Source organism: Podarcis melisellensis (assembly GCF_964234715.1).
Source record: "Podarcis melisellensis genome assembly, chromosome: 12".
In the NCBI taxonomy this organism is placed as follows: domain Eukaryota; kingdom Metazoa; phylum Chordata; class Lepidosauria; order Squamata; family Lacertidae; genus Podarcis; species Podarcis melisellensis.
Genome location: NC_138544.1, coordinates 7,757,019 through 7,778,017, shown reverse-complemented (window position 1 = coordinate 7,778,017; position 20,999 = coordinate 7,757,019). Strand labels below are relative to the sequence as shown.

Sequence of the window (20,999 nt, the reverse complement as noted above, 5' to 3'; positions counted from 1 at the left end):
CTGTTCATAAACTCATCAGAAATTCAAAGTCTCTTCCTTTTTAGTATGATATTAATTAACCTTTTCACTCCATAATAAGTAGTATTTTTATTAACGATAAAGATCACCTCTGACTTAAACCAAGGATATTTAATTGTTTAAGTCCTACTTAAACAGCAATTGAAAGGTAAGCGTGGCAATACTAATAAGGCTGAAATCATGAGACTGTTATTCAACTCTTAATCAGTTCTCACCACTTACTGAAATATTGAAAATCTTGCACTAAAGTTATGGAGGATTATTTTTCTTCATTATTAGCTCCAAAGTGATTAGCTCCATCAAACTGAACTTTTTTTTATTCCTTCTGATTTAAAGACTGGAACCTTGCATTGAAACATACACACACAGCATTCCATAATATGAATGAACTATGAGCTTCGATTCATAACAAAATGCTACATTAATACCACAGAGATCCCAACCTTATCCATTTCTCATTTAGTAATAGTTCAGTTCAAAACTTCCCCATTGGATTTTTCCCCTAAGTAATTTATTAACATTTAAAGTCACATGCAGGCACGAATACCTTATTCTTTCCGTCCATCTGTTAATATTTGCAGCTGCCGTCAAAACCAGAGGTTCCATGTTATGCTCCTCCAGTGCTTTGAAAGTTGTTGTTTTTTTTAAAAAAGGAACTAGTTCTAATTCATCTTGTCCTCCTTGTTGTACCACTACACTATTAATTTAAATACCTGACAGTAAGAGATCAAAATTTACCTAACCCAAAAGAGACCTAACATTTGAAATGTTTAAAATCAACTAGAGAATTGATTATTTGTGAAGAGCAACACTCACTCTTCTTTGGGGGAAAAAAATAGCCTCATGATTTGAAAACAAAATGTGCCAGACTTAGGATTTGTAATCTGAATTTTTTCAACAAGAAGTATTAAATCAACATACAAGTGTTTGCAGACTCTAGTTTAATCTGCCCCCACACCCCCAAAGCAGTTTCATATAGATATTATATGGACGCTTTGTTTTCATTTACGGATTTTTCTTACTGTTTCTTCCTTCACAACTTTTTGTGCCTTTATCGATGATCCGGAATGGACTCACCGTGTCTGAATATGAAAGTTGTTTGTGGTTCCGGTGTGCTCATAGTCGTGGATGGCAGCAGCAAAGATCATAGCGAAGATTTCCAGCTCTGTCAACCAGTGCTAAGAAAAAGAAAAAGATTTAACATCAGTCAGACCACGTGGCACACCTTCCAAACTTTGGCAGGCGTTTTGTTTTGTAAGGCATGTTCTACCTGTTAGCCAAGAACGCTACACTCTGGTGCACTTTTCACTGCAGACCTTCCAAGATCTGAGGCAGTTGGCTTTGCAACTTTGCTACTATAAATTGTTTTAAATGAATTATACCTGGGGTTTTCATCGTGCAAATCATGCATTCTACCAAACTACAGCAGCCACTTGTCAAAAAAAGAAGACTAGAGATTGTTTATGGTAATTTAGAAATGCAATACATCTATTGGCAAAACCTATTTGGTGTTTCGCAACTTTCTGACTAGTTGCAGGACCTTAGCCAGACCTAGCAGAGTAAACGCAGAATCCATGGAAGCAATTGGCGACTTGGCTGCAGACAGGATAAACGAAGCAGGAACCAGGAACTTGTAGTTAGGTGTTTATTATATACAGTGGACTATTTACAGGAACAGAACACGGATCTTTAGCTAGCTCTCTCTGACACGACTCACAACTCCTACACTGACACACAGAACTCTGAACCTCTGAACTCCAGAACTAACACATTACAGTTAGTAGGCCAATAATTATCACTCCCTTGAGAGAGCTTGGCCAATCAGGGAGCTGTCTCCATGCCTCTGTTATCACCAGGCAGACTTACTCCTTCAGATTGCCTTCTGGCTGGCTGCCAAACCTTAACTGACTCTGGTGAGTAGCTGCACGTACACAGTTTCCCAACAACATTTCACCATAGTGGGGATGACTTTGCTCAGGTGACCTATGGACCTGCTCATTCTGCTGTCTGGGTGCTAACTGCTGATCTACAGCTTCCAGGCTCCCTGCTCTCTCTTCTTAAAGTAAAGGTAAAGGGACCCCTAACTGTTAGGTTCAGTCATGGACGACTCTGGGGTTGCGGCATTCATCTCACTTTATTAGCCGAGGGAGCTGGCGTACAGCTTCTGGGTCATGTGGCCAGCATGACTAAGCTGCTTCTGGCAAACTAGAGCAGCACACGGAAACGCCGTTTACCTTCCCGCCGGAGTGGTACCTATTTATCTATTTGCACTTTGATGTGCTTTCGAACTGCTAGGTTGGCAGGAGCAGGGACAGAGCAACGGAAGCTCACCCCGTCGTGGGGATTCGAACTGCCAACCTTCTGATCGGCAAGTCCTGGGCTCTGTGGCTTAACCCACAGCGCCACCCGCGTCCCAGCTCTCTCTTCTTATCAGTCTTTAAAATCAGATGTGGACCGGCTGCTTTTCAAACTGAAGACACTTTCAGATGTCACTGGGCAGCCCTTCAAATATTGAACTGCCCTATATAAAGTAGGACCCTGGCCCATGAAAGCACACCTTTCTGATCCACAGTGAAATGCAAAATGTATTTCTTTTTTTTAAAAAAAACAACACACCTTTATTGGTTTTTCAATTAGATTACAACCATCCTTTTCATACACATCAATATTCACAACAAACAATTTAACACAATAAACATTCCAGCGTTTAGCATGTATGCATAAACAAAAAAGAAAATAAATATTATGTTACTTATTTTGTTGTTACTTTGTTTGTACCAGACTTCCTTCCACCTCGTACTGGGTCCATGGGATTCTATGTTATATGCCTTTACAATTGTATCTAATATTCTATTTACCATCTTTCCTACTGTTTCTACAAGTTATCTTTACAAGAGTCATTCTAGCCCAGTCAAAAAAAAATTAAAAATTTTAAAAACATTTTTGGCAGCTGTATAGAAAAGAAATACAAAATGTATTTCAGGTTAGGTCATTCACCATTACTAAATTCCTCATAGAGGAACGTGTTGTCAGGGAACTGACATCTAAAGCGCCGCAGGTGCAAAGGCTCCCTGAGGTTGAGAGAGCAGTAGCAGCGGAAGAGGGAACCAGTAGAGGGCGAGCAAGAACTCCAAGGGAAAGTGAGTCGGAGGGATGGCTCAGAGACGCTTCAAGCGAAACCAGTGGGGAGGTCTCAGGACCTCCTATAGGGACACCCACACCTCGACGGAAACTGTCACGCCGAGAGGCCAGACGACGTGTTTCCGTTAAGGAGCTTTTATGTTGGAAACGTTTCCGAAAGCAGCCACTTTCGGATTCTACTAGTGATTGACGCAGCCATGCTGGAGGGGCTCCGTCACAGGCAGAGGTTTGAAAACCTGATCAAACTCTGAGGGACTTGCATTTTACGCACAAGCAGCTCATCGTCCCATCACAGCAATCCGAAAGTCACTGAAAGCCAGCTTGTGCAGAGAGAAGCATCATGAGCAACCCAGCCGGAACCGGGGGTGCAGGAGCAGCTGGAGGGGGTCCAAGCCTGGAAGAAAGGTACAGAGCGTTGGAGATCCAGTTGGCGCTGCAAACGGCGAGGCTTGAGGAGAGGAGGGCTCAGGATGCAGAAAAGGGAAAGGAGAAAACCACCCCGCTCGCCAGAAAGGTACCAGGATTGGTGCAGAAATTCGGGGGGGATCCCAGGAACTATCATGCCTTTAGAACAGAGATGCAATACGCTCTAAACTTGCAGTTTGATGACTTCCCCGACGAGGAATCGCGAGTGGCGTATGTGATTGGCCATCTCGAATCCGGGGCGAAAGATTGGGTTAGACCCCTGATGGCAGCGAATAATGAGATCTTAAAGGACACGAGGAAGTTTTTTCGTGCCATGGACCTGATGTTTTCCAGCGATATTGAGCAGGGGGTGGTGCGAAGGCAGTTAATGGCTTGCCAGCAAGGAAGCAGATCTGTCCGTGAGTACTGGACTGAATTTACTATGCTGATTCATAAATTGGGGTGGGACCTATCGGCGGAGCCCATCCAAATGCTTTTCGAAGAGGGGCTTTCTTCAACCGTCAAAGATGAGCTTTCCCGGGGGCCCAGGGCGGAGTCTATGGACCAATTAACCAAATCTGCGCTGGCCATAGGAGCGCGCCAGGAGGCGAGGGCTTTGGAAAGGCGGGAAGGGAAAGGAGACCGTTGGAGGGAGTTCCGCATTCCAGACATTCCAGAGCCATCTTTCCCGCCGGCAGAGCCGATGGAAGTTGGAACAGCGCGGGCGCGCGCAGTTTCAAATCCCAGTGAAGGGCGGAAGAAGGAGGGAAAGAGCGCCAAGAGATGTTATCTCTGCCAACAGCCAGGGCACTTTGCCAGAGTCTGCCCACAAAGAAAGGAATGGCAAGGGATGGCAGGAGCTGTTGGGGGAAAGGAAGAGGAAAGCAAGGAGCAAGTAAAAGCCAACGCCTGGCTGCCACCGTCGGGGCACAGCAGCCAGGCCAAAGAGCAATGAAAGTGCCCATGCCAGAACCCCCCCTTTTTTTGGTCAGCGCATTGCCTAGAACACTGCAAGGAGGGGAAGGTCTCGGGAGGAGACAGAGTCACCCTAGCGGGGATGGAAGTGATGGGCAAAGGGAAGGTGCCCCCGCAATACGCAGATCTGAGCAACGTATTCAGCGAAAGGGAAGCAGACAAACTGCCACCGCATAGACCCTTTGACTGTCAAATCAACCTACTCCCAGGGGCCCAACTCCCAGTAGGCAAGCTGTACGCCATGTCAGACAGGGAGATGCAGGAGCTGAGGGAGTTCATTGACAAAAACTTGAAGCGAGGGTTCATCAGAGAGTCCCGAGCGGTGGGGGGCAGCCCAGTGTTTTTTGTGGACAAAAAGAACACAGACAAACCGAGACTGGTGTGTGACTTCAGGGCCCTCAATGCAGTGTCGGAGCCCCTGGCTTTCCCTATGCCCCGAATTGACGACATTTTGACCAGAGTAAGGAAGGGAAAGATTTTTACAAAACTGGACCTGCGGGGGGCGTACAATCTGATACGCATAAGGAAGGGAGATGAATGGAAGACCACCATGTTTACCCCTTTGGGAGCCTTTGAATACCTTATTATGCCCTTCGGTCTACAAGGGGGCTCCGCCTGTTTTTCAAGCTTTTATAAACCACGTTCTGGGACCTTTGCTCTACAAGAACTGTGTGGCCTTTTTAGACGACGTGTTGGTGTATTCGGAAGATGAGGAACAGCATGTGAGGGACGTTCGAGAAGTGTTGGGCAGGCTGCAAGCCAACCAGCTGTGGGTGAAACTGGAGAAGTGCCAGTTTCATACCAAGGAGGTGGAATTCCTGGGGTACCGCTTGTCAGACAAGGGATTGGCCATGGATCCAGGCAAGGTTCAAGCGGTACTGGAATGGAAGACACCGAAGACCAAGAAGGACGTGCAAAGATTCTTGGGGTTTGGGAACTTTTATCGGAAGTTCATCAAGAACTTTGCCCACTTGACGGCGCCCATCACCGACTGCCTCAGCAGCAAGAAGAAATTTGTTTGGACGGTGGAGGCGGATCGAGCCTTTGAAGAACTGAAAAGGGCTTTCGCCTCGGAAGAACAACTTCTGCATGTGGATTTACAAAAACCCATGAGAGTGGAAACAGATGCATCCGACCGGGCTATAGGGGCGGTCCTTCTTCAACCGGGGAGGAGTGCGTCGGAGTGGAGACCGTGTGCATTCTTCTCGCGGAAACTGAATAAGTCCGAGAGGAATTACACGGTGTATGACAGGGAACTACTTGCCATTCACGAAGCATTCCGGAGGTGGAGACATTTATTAATTGGGGCACAACACAAGGTGCAAGTGTGCACCGACCACAAAAATTTAGAGTATTGGAGAACAGCTCGAGTGCTCAACCAACGACAAGTGAGATGGGCACAGGAATTCTCCAAATTTAACTTTGAGATTTGTTATGTGCCAGGCCCAGAAAACGTCAGGGCGGATGCGCTCTCACGCAAACCAGAATATTGGGAAGGGGAGGAGGTGATCGAAGAGAGACATGTCATCCCGGAGGACCGCTGGGTGTGTGGGGCGGCGCTGGTGGGGCAACGGGAACTGGTGGAGGAAACGGAAAATGATGAATATGCCCAGGATAAGCTCAGAGGTCTCAGGGGGGAGGGCGAGAGCCCCGGAGGTTTTGAGGAAAGAAATGGGGCATTGTATTACAAAGGGGCACTGTATATACCCGAAGGTGAATTGAGGGGGAGAGTACTCAAGCAGTTGCATGATAGCCCCACGGCGGGACATTTTGGGCAACACAAAACCATGTGGTTGGTTACCAGGGAATTTTGGTGGCCTAAGGTGAGGGAAGATGTAAGGGAGTATGTAAGAGGGTGTGACCAATGTCAGCGAGCCAAAGGGGAAAGAAGGGCGCCGGCAGGGTTATTAGAACCTTTACCCACACCAGAACGGCCTTGGGAAGCGATATCAATAGATTTTATGACGGATCTGCCAAGGTCCAAGGGGAAAACAGCCATCATGGTAGTAGTAGACCTGTTAACTAAGATGTGCCATTTTGTAGCATGCTCACATGCAGTCACAGCGGAAGAAACGGCGAAGTTGTTTGTGGAACATATCTTTAGGTTGCACGGGGCTCCCTCGAGGGTGATCTCAGATCGAGGCAAACAATTTACTTCCAGGTTCTGGAGGAAGCTCATGAGCTTGCTACACGTGGAAGTTAATTTTTCAACTGCCCGGCACCCTGAAACCAACGGGCAGGCGGAAAGGGCAAATGGCATTCTTCAACAATATCTTAGGTGTTATGTCAATGACAGAGAGAACGATTGGGTCGAAAAGTTGGCGTTGGCAGAATTTGCCTACAATAATGCGGAGAATGTGTCCACAGGGATGAGTCCCTTTTTGGCTAATTACGGGTGTCACCCCAGGGCATTTCCAGGGGAAGGAGGGGAGAGATGGAGCGTTCCAGCGGCTGAACATTTTGTAGAAGAGATGGAAGCCATCCATCAGCAGCTCCAGCTCAACTTAGAAAGGGCCAAGGCACAATATAAGAAGCAGGCAGACAAGAACAGAAGGGAAGGTGAAACCATAAGGGTGGGGGATCAAGTGTGGTTGTCAACCCAAGGGTTGCCGTTCAAAGGGGGTTGTAAGAAACTGAGGCCCAGAAGATTGGGACCCTTTGAGGTGATTCAGCAGGTCAACCCGGTAGCTTTCAAACTCCGATTACCCAACCACATGAAATTGCACCCAGTGTTCCACAGGTCGTTACTGTCACCATACAGGGGGGGACGTGAAGGGGAGCACGTCAGGGGACCAGCCTTGGAAGAGAGGGAACGCCGCAACCATGTAGCGGAAATCCTCGATTCCAGGTGGAAGGGTAATCAGGTGGAGTATTTGGTGGCGTGGGAAGGGGAACCGGAGTCAGAAAACACCTGGGTAAGTGCAGAGGAAGTCAATGACGAGGTTTTAACAGAAACGTTCCACCAAAGGTTCCCGAGGAAACCTCAGCCTATAGCAAGGTTTAGGAGGGAGTATTTCGGCACCACCGATGAGGAAGAGGAAATGGAAGGGTTCGCGGAGTCGGAGTTGGAAGATGGAGTGGACTCTGATGACGAAGAGTACCTAGAGAGTAGGAACAGCAACAAGTGGAAGGAAGTGTTCGCGACGTCGGAAGATGAGGGAGGTTCTTTCAGGGGTTTTACCTCCTCACCGCCAGTAGGAGAGGAGACGGGAGGGGGTGAAGGGGGCCCTGGAGGGGAGGTGGATGTCAGGGAACTGACATCTAAAGCGCCGCAGGTGCAAAGGCTCCCTGAGGTTGAGAGAGCAGTAGCAGCGGAAGAGGGAACCAGTAGAGGGCGAGCAAGAACTCCAAGGGAAAGTGAGTCGGAGGGATGGCTCAGAGACGCTTCAAGCGAAACCAGTGGGGAGGTCTCAGGACCTCCTATAGGGACACCCACACCTCGACGGAAACTGTCACGCCGAGAGGCCAGACGACGTGTTTCCGTTAAGGAGCTTTTATGTTGGAAACGTTTCCGAAAGCAGCCACTTTCGGATTCTACTAGTGATTGACGCAGCCATGCTGGAGGGGCTCCGTCACAGGCAGAGGTTTGAAAACCTGATCAAACTCTGAGGGACTTGCATTTTACGCACAAGCAGCTCATCGTCCCATCACACGTGTTATAAGCTTTTTTAAAACAAAAACCTGGGACTGTGAAACATAATTCTCGCTGGCATAGAGAACAAGTTTTGCATTTTTTAGAAGAGAAAATTATCTGTAGTTTTTACTAGATGGTGAGGAGAATAAAGAAATTGTCAGACAAAAGGATGGAGGGGGGGTGAAGAAATAAAGAATTACAATCTTCCACAGGTTGAGCTACTAAGCAAGGCATTTTGAATCGAAACAAAGGATTTACTATTTGTGTAGCGGAGGGGATGACTAAGAAAAGTTTCCACATTGCAAACTGAATTAATGTGTTGAAAATAGCAAAGAGAAATATGGCAAAAAGAAGCAGTGTAGCAAAGGGGTACCCGTGGTGAGTCAAAATAAGGATCAGCCAGAGACAGCAACTGGAGAATAAGAAGGTGAGGTTTATTGCCAGGCAATAAGGACCCAGTTGGAATATCTTCCAAAGAACTGGGACCCCGATTGACAGAAATCCAGAGGTCTTTATACCTGAGTAAATCACAGCAAATCATTGATCATCAGACAATCACGAGGGACTCACAATATTGTCAGCGAAAATTAGCCAATCAGCAAGCGGTTGTCACGCTGCTTGACCCCTGCTCAAGCCTTGGTCAGCACCGGGTTCTAGTTCTGCTTTCCGAAGCTTGCAATGACGCTCTGTCTAACCTTTCCCCTAGTTATGACAGGACCGGAGCTTGGACATTTTGTGGTTTTGCTCTTCCTGTTCTGTGGATTAATTTAGCCTGTATCTGAGGGGAATTTGTACCAGAATCTCTGATTCATGTCTTTGTCCGGGGTACACAGATGTTTAGGGGAAAGGTCAGCTCCTAACTTTGCTGTTTCAAGCAGTTTGCAGTTTGCTAAGCACAGCTTCCTTTTGATTCAAAATGGATTTATAAAGTACCGTAATCCTTGATTTGTATAAGCATATTTGGATATATATATTGAATATATTGGTTACTGATAACTGATTATATAGATAGCATAGGGGTAGCCCTTCTTCCTTGCCTCAGCAGCAGCAATAATTTCATTTCTCATTTGTCCCTATGTGCATAACGATGATGATCTACGCAGGTTGCACGGAGAATCCCAAATTACATAGCTTCTCGGGGGGGGAGAGTTTTATTTTTATTTTTAAGCCTTATTAATGCCTTTTATCAGTATCATGCATAATCCAGTTAAATTGGATAACTAGCCTATAATCTGGTCCATTTTCTGGCCTTTCCTTGCAACCACAGCACCAACAAACAGATCCAGAAAGATAACAATGGCTTCTCAAACTCATCACAATACACATATTCTGCAGCATTTGAGAGAAGAATCTCCATGTGCACTAAGGTCTGCTAATAAGGGCCAATCCAGATTTGCCAATGTCTGTGAAAATGCTTTTTAAAAAAGAAGAAAAACGTTGTGAAATATATATGGGACTTGCCATTAGCTGATCAGCGCCATCTAGGGTCGCATTTGTATAATGCACTTAAAAATTATACTTGCAGCTCTATAGCTGAGTCCTACGTTGTTGTACCCATTTTGTGGAACAGTATAAACCAGGCATCCCCAACCTTCGGCCCTCCAGATGTTTTGGACTACAATTCCCATCATCCCTGACCACTGGTCCTGTTAGCTAGGGATCATGGGAGTTGTAGGCCTAAACATCTAGAGGGCCACAGGTTAGGGATGCCTGGTATAAATGCTGAGAGATGGAGATGAACACCCTTTTGAAGTCATAGTTCTACAGTGGTAGAAGAAGAAGAAGAGTTTGGATTTGATATCCCGCTTTATCACTACCCGAAGGAGTCTCAAAGCGGCTCACATTCTCCTTGCCCTTCCTCCCCCACAACAAACACTCTGTGAGGTGAGTGGGGCTGAGAGACTTCAGAGAAGTGTGACTGGCCCAAGGTCACCCAGCAGCTGCATGTGGAGGAGCGGAGACGCAAACCTGGTTCACCAGATTACGAGTCTACCGCTCTTAACCACTACACCACACTGGCTCTCATACACCACACTGGTACCTTGTGTTACGGACGGGATCCATTCTGGAAGCCCATCCGTAACGTGAAAAGCCCACAACTTGGAGTGCCGCATCTGCACAGGCATGTGGCGCAATTTGGTGCTTCTGTGCATGCGCAAAGCGTGCTTTAGTGCTTCTGCGCAGGCGCGAGTGCCAAAACCCGGAAGTAACCCAAGACGCAAGATGAAGACACGCAACCTGAAGTGGCCATAACATGAGGTGTGACTGTATTTACTTTGCACTCCTCCCAGAGATCATTTGCTCGTTTACCGAAAATGTTTATTATTTTATGAACTAATTTTAGTTGGTCAAATTTAGGCTAACTTCAGCAGCACTTAAGCCCCACTGGTTTCAGTGGCAGCTTAAGTCACTTCTTAAGTCCCACCGATTTCAGCTGGAACCAAGTGCAGCTAATTTGCAGCACAACCCAATGCTTTTCTTCAGAGAAATATGCCCTGTTGAGTTCAAGGGGACTTAAACCCAGGTAAATTTGTTAGGCTTGCAGTCTTAGTGTGAATCCAACCCACTGAATTTTTGTGTTTATTGTTTATCAGCCTTGTCTGTCACCTTGAGCAAACACTGGAAAGGAGATTTAAAAAAACCAAATTAATAATAATGTCTTCATTCAAGAAAACCTTTCAACAAAACATTTATATCCCCCCAAGCGACTGCTTATTGTCGTTATTATAGTCACTGCTAGGTGGTACTATTTTTGGTGTGATTTTATGTGTGATGATCCTTGTAATTTTTACTTGAATTCTGTTTATGATATATCATTAGACCCTTGGGCCTAGCGCTATGGATAATATAATTATGATGGACTGGCAGTATTACTCGGAAGTTACAACAGTAACATAAAAATGTCCCCGGGCAAAATTTTATTAGGTTGCTTGTTGGGTTGAAATGAATAGATTTCTTTTAAGGGTTCTTAATGAGAGAAATGAGATTGAAAGCACATTTACAATAGATTCTACCACTGAGCCCTTTCCCTCAAATCCCTATTAAGGGAGCAAGTTTTCTCTGATTTGCTACATTAGCTCTTGCAGAAAACTATATGGCACTGCTAATGTTTCTTTGGACTGCTTTGAGGAAGGTGCAGGACCTTCATTACATTTCCTGATGTCGAGGTTTGTGTAATCATAGCATGCGTGGGTAGCAATGCCCTTAGGCTGGCTTATCCTTTCGAAATTTTATTAACAAAGCCCCTGTTTTCAGCAAAAAGGAAGGGGAAAGGGCTGTCGACTCTGCCCCACTGTTTTCTTTTGCACATGAATCAAATTTGGCTTTCCTGTTAACTAACATCAATCCGGATTTCATGCAGCCAAGACCTTAGGCTAGAACCTGCATTTATTCATCACACTCAGGTTCTAAGTTCCTTTTTTTCTATTATTATAAGATATTTATTAAAGTTTTCAATATTAATACAATAAAAAGAAAATCAAAAAGAAAAAAGAAAGATATAACAAAAATACAAAACAGAAAATACTTAAAAACACACAAAATTTCAATAACTTATTTTTCATTATTTCCCAGACCTCCTCATACCTCCCTTTTTTGTATTCCAATTCAATTGTTAGTTCAGCAAATCCGTATCAATATTTTTTAACCTACTTCTAAACCCTTTTTCCGTATTCTCTTAAAACATTACAGCTGAAAACTAAGTTTTCATCCTTACTCAATAGCTTCTGAAACATTAAATGCAGCCAGTCTGGTTGATTGTAACAAGCCAGCTTCAAAACTCCTGGGTTGAAGTTGGTCTGTTTCAGTAAACCATAGTTAAGACCAGGCATAGGCAAACTCGGCCCTCCAGATGTTTTGGGACTACAACTCCCATCATCCCTGACCATAGGTCCTGTTAGCTAGGGATGATGGGAGTTGTAGTCCCATAACATCTGGAGGGCCGAGTTTGCCTATGCCTGGTTAAGACTAACCATAGTTTGCCTGGCTTTGGATATAACACTAGACTGCAACTAGTTAAAAAAGGAAGCAATGAAGAGGTAAAATCAGTCATGATCAAATGGACACAAGATTTAGGTCACAACATTATGATTGAAGATTGGGAAAGGTTATGGAAAATTGATCTAAAATTTAAAGATTGTTCTTTGTTGAAGGAGAATTATATGAAGATGATGTATAGATGGTATATGGCACCAGTGCAGTTAGGGAAAATGTAGAAAACTAGCTCAAATATATGTTGGAAGTGTAAGGATAAAGAGGGGACATTTTATCACATGTGGTGGGGTTGTAATGTAATTTTAAAAATTTGGGAAATGATATACAGTGAATTGAAGAAAATGTTCCATCTAACATTTGTTTAAAAACCTGAAGCATTTTTGTTAGGGATTGTAGGAAATGACCTGCCAAAGAAGTTGAGAAACATCTTTAGGTATGTAACAACGGTGGCGAGAGTCTTAATAGCACAAGGATGGAAAACCGAGGAAACTCTAACTAAAGAAGTATGTCAAGAGACACTGATGGATTATGCAGAATTGGCAAAACTGACATATAAACTACAGGACAAGGATAACTGTGACTTTAAAGATGAATGGATACCTTTGACAAAGTATTTAAAGATGCAACAAAGTGAATTGGACTCCTTGGCAGGTTTTGAATAAACACTCACACGCAGGTTCTAAGTTCTCTGCACCCTGAACCATTAAATGTGGCCAGTCTGATTGACAACAGGTGCTTGGTTGCAATGCTGGTCCAATCCACCTCTAAAACGGAACAATAAAGGTAAAGGTAAAGGGACCCCTGACCATTAGGTCCAGTCGGGACCGACTCTGGGGTTGCGGCGCTCATCTTGCTTTATTGGCCGAGGGAGCTGGCGTACAGCTTCCGGGTCATGTGGCCAGCATGACTAAGCCGCTTCTGGCGAACCAGAGCAACGCAAGGGAAATGCCGTTTACCTTCCCACCGGAGTGGTGCCTATTTATCTACTTGCACTTTGACATGCTTTCGAACTGCTAGGATGGCAGGAGCAGGGACCGAGCAACGGGAGCTCACCCCGTTGCGGGGATTCGAACTGCTGACCTTCTGATCGGCAAGTCCTAGGCTCTGTGGTTTAACCCATAGTGCCACCCGGGTCCCAAAACGGAACAATAGCATTTTCAATAACGTTGCTCACTTATTGGCATTACACCTCTTGCCCCCTCAGAAGTGGGTCACTTGTTATGCCTATAGTCTGTGTGAGGTGAAGGTAAATTGACTGCTAGCAATATACAGTGCCCCCGACAGCAGTTTTACAGAATAGGGTCACGTAGCTGTTTGTACTCAGCTTTGACGCATCATGTTTTTGCCAAACATCAACCAAGCAGCACTGCCAGAAGTTGATTGCCATGAATCATCTACACTTGCCCAATTAAATATTATGTTTTTTGTGTCAGCTTTGAAAAAGATAAAGTGCATATGCTTTCTATGCAGGAGAAAAGAACACTGCCTAAAATATTTTCTTATATTTTTGTCTTTCCATGATTTCCAAATCTTCCAAAGCTACAATTTGGGGCCTTCTTAAATGTAAATAGTTTTAGAACAGTTTCACGAAACACAATAATTATCTCAGAATGGCTGTTACTATTATTTTGTATTTGTTTTCACTTTATTCTTCTTTCTGTGTCATAAATTTTGTGCCACTTGGCCAAGCAGTTAAGTTTTTTTTTTTGTTCTGAATACCAAAGGAGTAGATCAACTCATGGATTTAGGGTGCATTTGCCAAGTTAGTAGAAAAAAAGATAGAAATATTTACATTATGGCCACTGGCTAAAACCGTACTGAAGCTCTGAGGCATTATATATTCTGTGGCATGCACATAATTTGCACTTGTGGGACCATTGCCCAAAACAGCTGCCACTGTTTATAATCTCCTTTTCCCTGACCTTTTGGCCAGTTTCAAAATCCCACAGTCCAAAGGGGAACTACATTCTCTAAGCATTGGAGAGGGAGCAACTTAGAATCTTAAACACATATCTGAGCAACAGACTCTAATCCAAAGGGTCTAAACCAGAGACCCACTTTGGTGCTCGTAAATCTTGGGGTTTGTTGTAATTTAAATCCCACAAACAAGCCATGAATAATAACAATAATAATAATTTATTATTTATACCCTGCCCATCTGGCTGGGTTTCCCCAGTGGGTCATGCAGGAAATCTACCCAAAATGCACAACATTGTTTGGGTCTCCTAAGAAAGGGGATTCATTTACTTACCGCTACACCTGTCTTAAAAAGGAGGTAATGAACAGTCTGTGTGACATCTGCGGCATGCATTAGGTTGTGATATGGATTTTTATGCTTGCTGTAGCCAACTTCCAGGGCTTCCACAAAGGAGACAAGAGCAGATATTGGAATCTAAACAAAAACACAGGAAGGGAAGTACATTTGGCAAAGCTTGTTGAAATTTTAAGCATCAAGACCTTAGCATCCAAATATGGTTTCTTTCCCAATTAAAAAAAAAAATCAAATGGAAAGACCTCGGAAAACTTTTTATACATGGATAGTGCTCATAGTGGTGAGGAGGGATGGAAGTTCCCCCAGAATGTCTGCCTTATATACATTATTTACACAATGGGCCCCATGTGATTGGCTAATTCCAGAATTCTCCTGTAGGCCAATCAGGTTGCTGATTCCCTTCCACCTGGAGCTGGATTGGGTGGCTCCTGTGGACCAATCAGACTGCTGCATTCTGAATCCTATTGTTCTGGGACCAATCAGACTGCTGCATTTTAGATCCTATTCAACTCAGTACATAACAGGCATCAAAAACTTTTGTGACAGGAGTGCTACTGAATACAGCATGGGACCCTTCCTTCAGTGAAGCCAGTAAATGCACCCCATTTCAATATGCTGCCATATTGACTGATTCTCACTTGGTCTCGTTCATCACAATAGTAATAACATCCTAGTTAAATCAGGTGACAAGTATTCGACAGACAGGGTTTACCAACCACATGTTCATGGCCAATAGCACAGATAAAGCAGAATTACAAGGTTAGTGATATTTCTCCTTTGAGTAAATTACAAGAGAACAGAGAGGAAGGGCACTGCAGGATTACTGACCTTGAAGCGGCTGATCAAATCATAACGTGTGAGCAATTCGTAGAAAATGAATTTCAGTGCATGGTCCCCACTAGCGTCGTTTAGTGCAAATACGTCGAAGGACCACTTGTCTACGTTCTGTGAGAGAAAAGGCAGCATTAGTGTGTGTTTTCTTCATCAGTGACAGAAGAAAAGCAACGACTGAGAAATACAAAGCCTATACATGCTTTGATGATGTAAGGTAGTCAGTAAATTTTTGAGTTGAATCTGTTTGGCATATTAAGATGCTAGCAATTTTAACGAGAGGACGTGGGTGGCGCTGTGGTCTAAACCACTGAGCCTCTTGGGCTTGATGATCAGAAGGTTGGCAGTTCGAATCCCCGCAATGGGGTGAGCTCCTGTTGCTCGGTCCCAGCTCCTGCTAACCTAGCAGTTTGAAAGCACGCCCCAAAGTGCAAGTAGATAAATAGGTACCGCTCCAGCGGGAAGGTAAATGGCGTTTCTGTGCACTGCTCTGGTTTTGCCAGAAGTGGCTTAGTCATGCTGACCACATGACCCGGAAAAACTGTCTGTGGACAAATGCCGGCTCCCTCGGTCTGTAAAGCGAGATGAGTGCCGCAACCCCAGAGTCATCTGCAACTGGACTTAACTGTCAGGGGTCCTTTACCTTTATAATTCTAACCAGTCAAATTAAATCCTGTGGCAGCTACAAGCAACCAAGCTAAAGAATGCAGAATCTAGCTCTAAATTCGAGAAACATCAGAGAGCCATCTATTTTGGTTGGAGCATTTACTGCTTAGAGAGAACTTCATTCTTTCATTCTTTTTCATTCATGCTTTCATTCTTTCGTTTACTGTCTTTCTTTTATAATGGAAGAAAAAGTGGTGTTCCTAGGTGCTAGCTAATCTCTCATCCAAGCACTCAGATTCAGACCTACTGGGCTCCAGCAAGTGTCATCTGTCTTCAAAATCATACACATCAAAGAGAGAAATTGAAGAATTAAGTAGCGATGAATAGATTGTGCTTATGACATTTTTTAATTTTTGCTGCGGTGCATTCCTCTATATGTTCCCTCCACAATTTCTCGTGATAACAGATTAAGAAATGAAACCTTTTCCCAAGAGGTGTAGAAGAAATTTGTTCAAGACTATCTTGGAAATGAACTTCTTAAAAGGACCTCTCAAAAGAGAAATCTGGATTGGAGGAGGAGGAGGAGTTTGGACTTGATATCCCGCCTTTCACTCCCCTTCAGGAGTCTCAAAGCGGCTAACATTCTCCTTTCCCTTCCTCCCCCACAACAAACACTCTGTGAGGTGAGTGGGGCTGAGAGACTTCAGAGAAGTGTGACTAGCCCAAGGTCACCCAGCAGCTGCATGTGGAGGAGCAGGAAAGAGAACCCAGTTCCCCAGATTATGAGACTACCGCTCTTAACCACTACACCACACTGGCTCTCTGCCCCTATGAACCCCTGACGTTCATTCCTCTCCTGGTATGCCCTGCAGAGGACCTTAAGGTCCATGAATAATCATAGTTTAGAGGTCCCGGGCCCTAAGGAAGTCAGATTACCCTCCACCAGGGCCAGGGCCTTTTCAGTGATGGCTCCGACCTGGTGGAATGCTCTGTCCCATGAGACCAGGGCCCTGCAGGATTTAACTTCCTTCCGCAGGGCCTGTAAGAGAGCTATTCCACCTGGCTTTCAATCTGAACTTAGCCTGATCTTTTATTCCCCTTCCTTCCCTCCGTCTCCCCTTTTTATGAAGATTACCCACTTTGGGATCCCACAGCTAATTCTCCCCTGGTCTCCTCGCTGGCCCAAATAGGACTAATTTAGCCAGCTAGCCCTGGTGATCATCTAATGTTTATTGGATGGATTTTCCCCCTAAATTGTTTTTTGAATTCTGAATTTATTGTTATTCATGTTTTATACTGTATTTTATGCTGTTTTTGTTGTTGTTGTTGTATCAATTAAATGTTTTAAATTTGTGGTTAGCCACCCTGAGCCCGGTTTTCTGAACCAGGAAGGGCAGGGTATAAATAAAAAAAATTATTTATTTATTTATGGCTGTTTCTGTTTATTCCCGTGCTGAGAAAGGTTTCTCAGCTGCAGTGCACCCCTATCTACATCTGTCCCCAATGCATCTTCTCTACCCTCCTCTTTTCTTAACTGCAAGTAGAGAGTGGGGACTCAGCTATACAGCTGCAAATAAAACGATTTAAGTGTGTTGTAAAGTGCATTATACAAATGTGGCACTAGATGGCGACAGTGAACCATGGCAAATTCAATATATTTTTCAAAACGTTTTTTTTAAAAGCATTTCCACAGCGTTTCTTTAAATGTGTGTAGATTCCACCTGGGAGATGCTGTAGTAGCTGAAGCAGAGGGCAAGGGGAGGAAAGGTTTTCTCCTTCCTCTCCATCATCCTGGCATCCTTCACAGTGTACAGTAGTACCTCGGGTTACGTACGCTTCAGGTTACATACGCTTCAGGTTACAGACTCCGCTAACCCAGAAATAGTGCTTCAGGTTAAGAACTTTGCTTCAGGATGAGAACAGAAATCGTACAGCAGCGGCACAGCACCAGCAGGAGGTCCCATTAGCTAAAGTGGTGCTTCAGGTTAAAAACAGTTACAGGTTAAGAACGGACCTCCGGAACGAATTAAGTACTTAACCCGAGGTACCTTTGTATCTGGACAAAAGGCATAGGACTGCGTAGGAAGTGAAGTCTTCTCAAGGGATATTGCCCTTGAGAAACTTTCGGTTCCCAAGCACTACTGCTCTTTTACTCTTGACACGCTGCAGAGTGCACCAGAAAGAAATCGGAGAAGCAGCGAAGAAAAACATCATTGGGGAGAATGTGTTGAATACTGGGAGCCAAGGTGCACACTTCCCAACCCTCTTGGGTTGACTCAGGGAATGAGCCAACTTGTTTCTGGTTGCTGTTGTTTTCAAACTCACACGCAAGTCAAGTGATTTCTGAGTCACACCAAGCAGAGACCAGGGTAGCATGCCCATCTCTGCACTTTGGCAAAAGTTCGCGTTTATAAAAAGGTTACCCTCCCCATGATCTCAAGTCTTGAGGTTCCATTCCTATCATTGCCACTTGGCTAGGTGTTTTGGTTTTTTTTAAGCTCAAACACAACCCAGCAATAGAGAAGACAGCCAATGGATACTCAATGTACTGTGCAGTCACAATGCTGATTTGTTATGCAGGATTTGCCCCCAGTGGAAGATGCTACCACAATAGTGAGGCAACCATTTGAAATGAAAATTGCACCACTTTGTTTGGGCAGTTTCCTCAAAGCCACCCCATGCTTCCAAAAAGAAAGGAATGCAGTGACAGAGAGAAAATCATTAAATCTGCACAAATATAGGCAACCACATGTAGCAAGCGCTATGTGCATCTTTAATTTTGGGGGGAAGGAAAGCTCTTTCAGTGCATTTTTCTTTTCTTATTTTCATTATAATGTCAAGAAAATGTCTGGTGACTGTAAGTGCACGCAAATTGTCTGCTATGCAGTGATGGCTGCCACATGGAATGGTTTAAAATTACTTAATTGAAAATACAATTCTCAGTCCCTTCGCTGTTATGTTGTTAATCGTGTACCAGAAGTTAATGGTACTTTGGGCCATTTGATATATATCATTACGCGTTCACCTAAGTAGCCACTGCCAAGCAATTTTTTATTGCCGTTTTTAATCAATGTAAATTCTAGTGTACAAATGTAATGAAAGGTGGCAGGAAAAAGAGACGCCCAAGTGTGCTGCAAATCAGACTTACAAGGCAATTTCCATCGACACAACTCATACATTATACATTTGATTATAGCATGAATATCCTACATGCAGTTGGGCTGTAATTTCCCCCGATGTGTTTTCAGACTAAGTGACATTTCCTCAAGCAGCCAGAAAAGCAGAACAGTGGGAGCGACATACACTGACGTTGCATCAATTGCCTGATGTGAAGATAACATTTTTAAAATGGGACTGTCCTGCTTCAGTGTTGCCGCTGACCTTTAACGCCCTAAATGGCCTCGATCCTGTATACCTGAAGGAGCGTCTCCATCCCTCAACATTCTGCCCGGACACTGAGGTCCAGCACCGAGGGCCTTCTGGGGGTTCCCTCGCTGCAAGAAGTGAGGTTACAGGGAACAGGCGGAAGAAGATTGGAAGAAATTGAAAGACTATTTACAGAAATATTGCAAAATTAATGAATTTTAGAATGATGTCGGATAGAAATTAAGTGGTTTCCAGCTGTAATGCTTTAAGAGAATATGGGGGGGGAGGTTTAGAAATAGGTTAAAATTTATTGATAAGGATTTGCTGAACTAACAATTTGAATTGGAATACAAAAAATGGAGGTAAGAGGAGGTCTGGGAAACAAGTTAATGGAAAATAAGTAATGGAAACTTTATGTGTTTTTAATTATTTTCATTTTTGTATTTTTGTTATTTTTTCTTTTTGATTTTTATTGTATGACTATTGAAAACTTTAATAAATATTCTTTAAAAAAAATACAGGGAACCAGGCAGAGGGCCTTCTCGGTGGTGGCGCCTGCACTGTAGAATGCCCTCCCATCAGATGTCAAGGCAATAAGCAACTATTTTACTTTTAAAAGACAACTGAAGGCAGCCCTGTTTAGGGAAGTTTTTAATGTCTGACGCTGTATTGATTTTAATATTTGGTTGGAAGCCGCCCAGAGTGGCTGGGGAAACCCAGCCAGATGGGCGGGGTATAAATAAATTATTATTATTATTATTATTATTATTATTATTATTATTCAGTGTGCTCTGAAATTTCCCTGTGCCACTTCTGCCAGCTTGCAAATCACTTTCATTCCATTGCAGAAGAGGCAAATAGTGGCAGAAAAGAAAAGCTATTGTATAGAGCTGAAATACACCTTTTGACTCTAGGTGATGCTAACACTGGGAAGTAGGACAGCCCACCAAATAAAATGATCAATTAGAACCCTCCTTAATCCACGTTCAAATCAGGAGGCCTGGTGACTGTGCACAATGGCTGCTAGTTATGCACATTAGAGGCTCAATCTACAGTCCTCTTAACATAGAGAACTAAGGTATTTAGGTAACAACATTGTTGCATACCATACTTCTTGTTGTAGCACTGCTGTAGCCCACGTAAGGCTGTTATAAGATTTAATGCTTAGGGTGGCGCTGTGGGTTAAACCACAGAGCCTAGGACTTGCCGATCAGAAGGTCAGCGGTTCGAATCCCCGCTACGGGGTGAGCTCTCGTTGTTCGGTCCCTGCTCCTGCCAACCTAGCAGTTCAAAAGCACGTCAAAGTGCAAGTAGATAAATAGATACCGCTCCGGCAGGAAGGTAAACAGCGTTTCCATGCGCTGCTCTGGTTCACCAGAAGCGGCTTAATAATGCTGGCCACATGACCCGGAAGCTGTACGCCAGCTCCCTTGGCCGATAGAGCAAGGTGAGCGCCGCAACCCCAGAGTCAGCCATGACTGGACCTAATGGTCATGGGTCCCTTTACCTTTACCTTTATTCTTAGGGCACTGTTCAAGACTTCATTTTCTACTTCCTGTTTACATACAGAAGATATCACACCTTACTCTAGTGGTGATATTTTAACAATAGAAATGAGCCGAAGATCATCAGGTAACCTCTGGACTGTTTGTCTCTGATGCATTTTGTCTCCTTGTAAGATGTAAGCTAAATTATTTTTCAGACACAATGAAAGTCAGAACATGCACAGACCTCTACATGAAATCCCCGTGTCATTTC

The 20,999-nt window shown here is 44.1% G+C and overlaps 1 protein-coding gene across 5 annotated transcripts in view; it reads right to left on the bottom strand.

Annotated features, from left to right (window-relative positions):
• Positions 1 to 20,999, bottom strand: part of PDE1C (phosphodiesterase 1C) — a 271,452-nt gene that overhangs the window by 44,363 nt on the left and 206,090 nt on the right. For all 5 annotated transcript variants that reach the window (XR_014173167.1, XR_014173168.1, XR_014173169.1 and 2 more), the window contains 3 exons: positions 15,267 to 15,383; positions 14,418 to 14,558; positions 1,096 to 1,196 (listed from right to left, as the gene is read on the bottom strand). Coding sequence is in view for 2 of the 5 variants with exons in the window: in XM_081931097.1 (XP_081787223.1) it covers positions 1,096 to 1,196; positions 14,418 to 14,558; positions 15,267 to 15,383 (359 nt within the window). In the remaining 3 variants the exon portion in view is untranslated. The remainder of the gene's footprint in view (positions 1 to 1,095; positions 1,197 to 14,417; positions 14,559 to 15,266; positions 15,384 to 20,999) is intronic.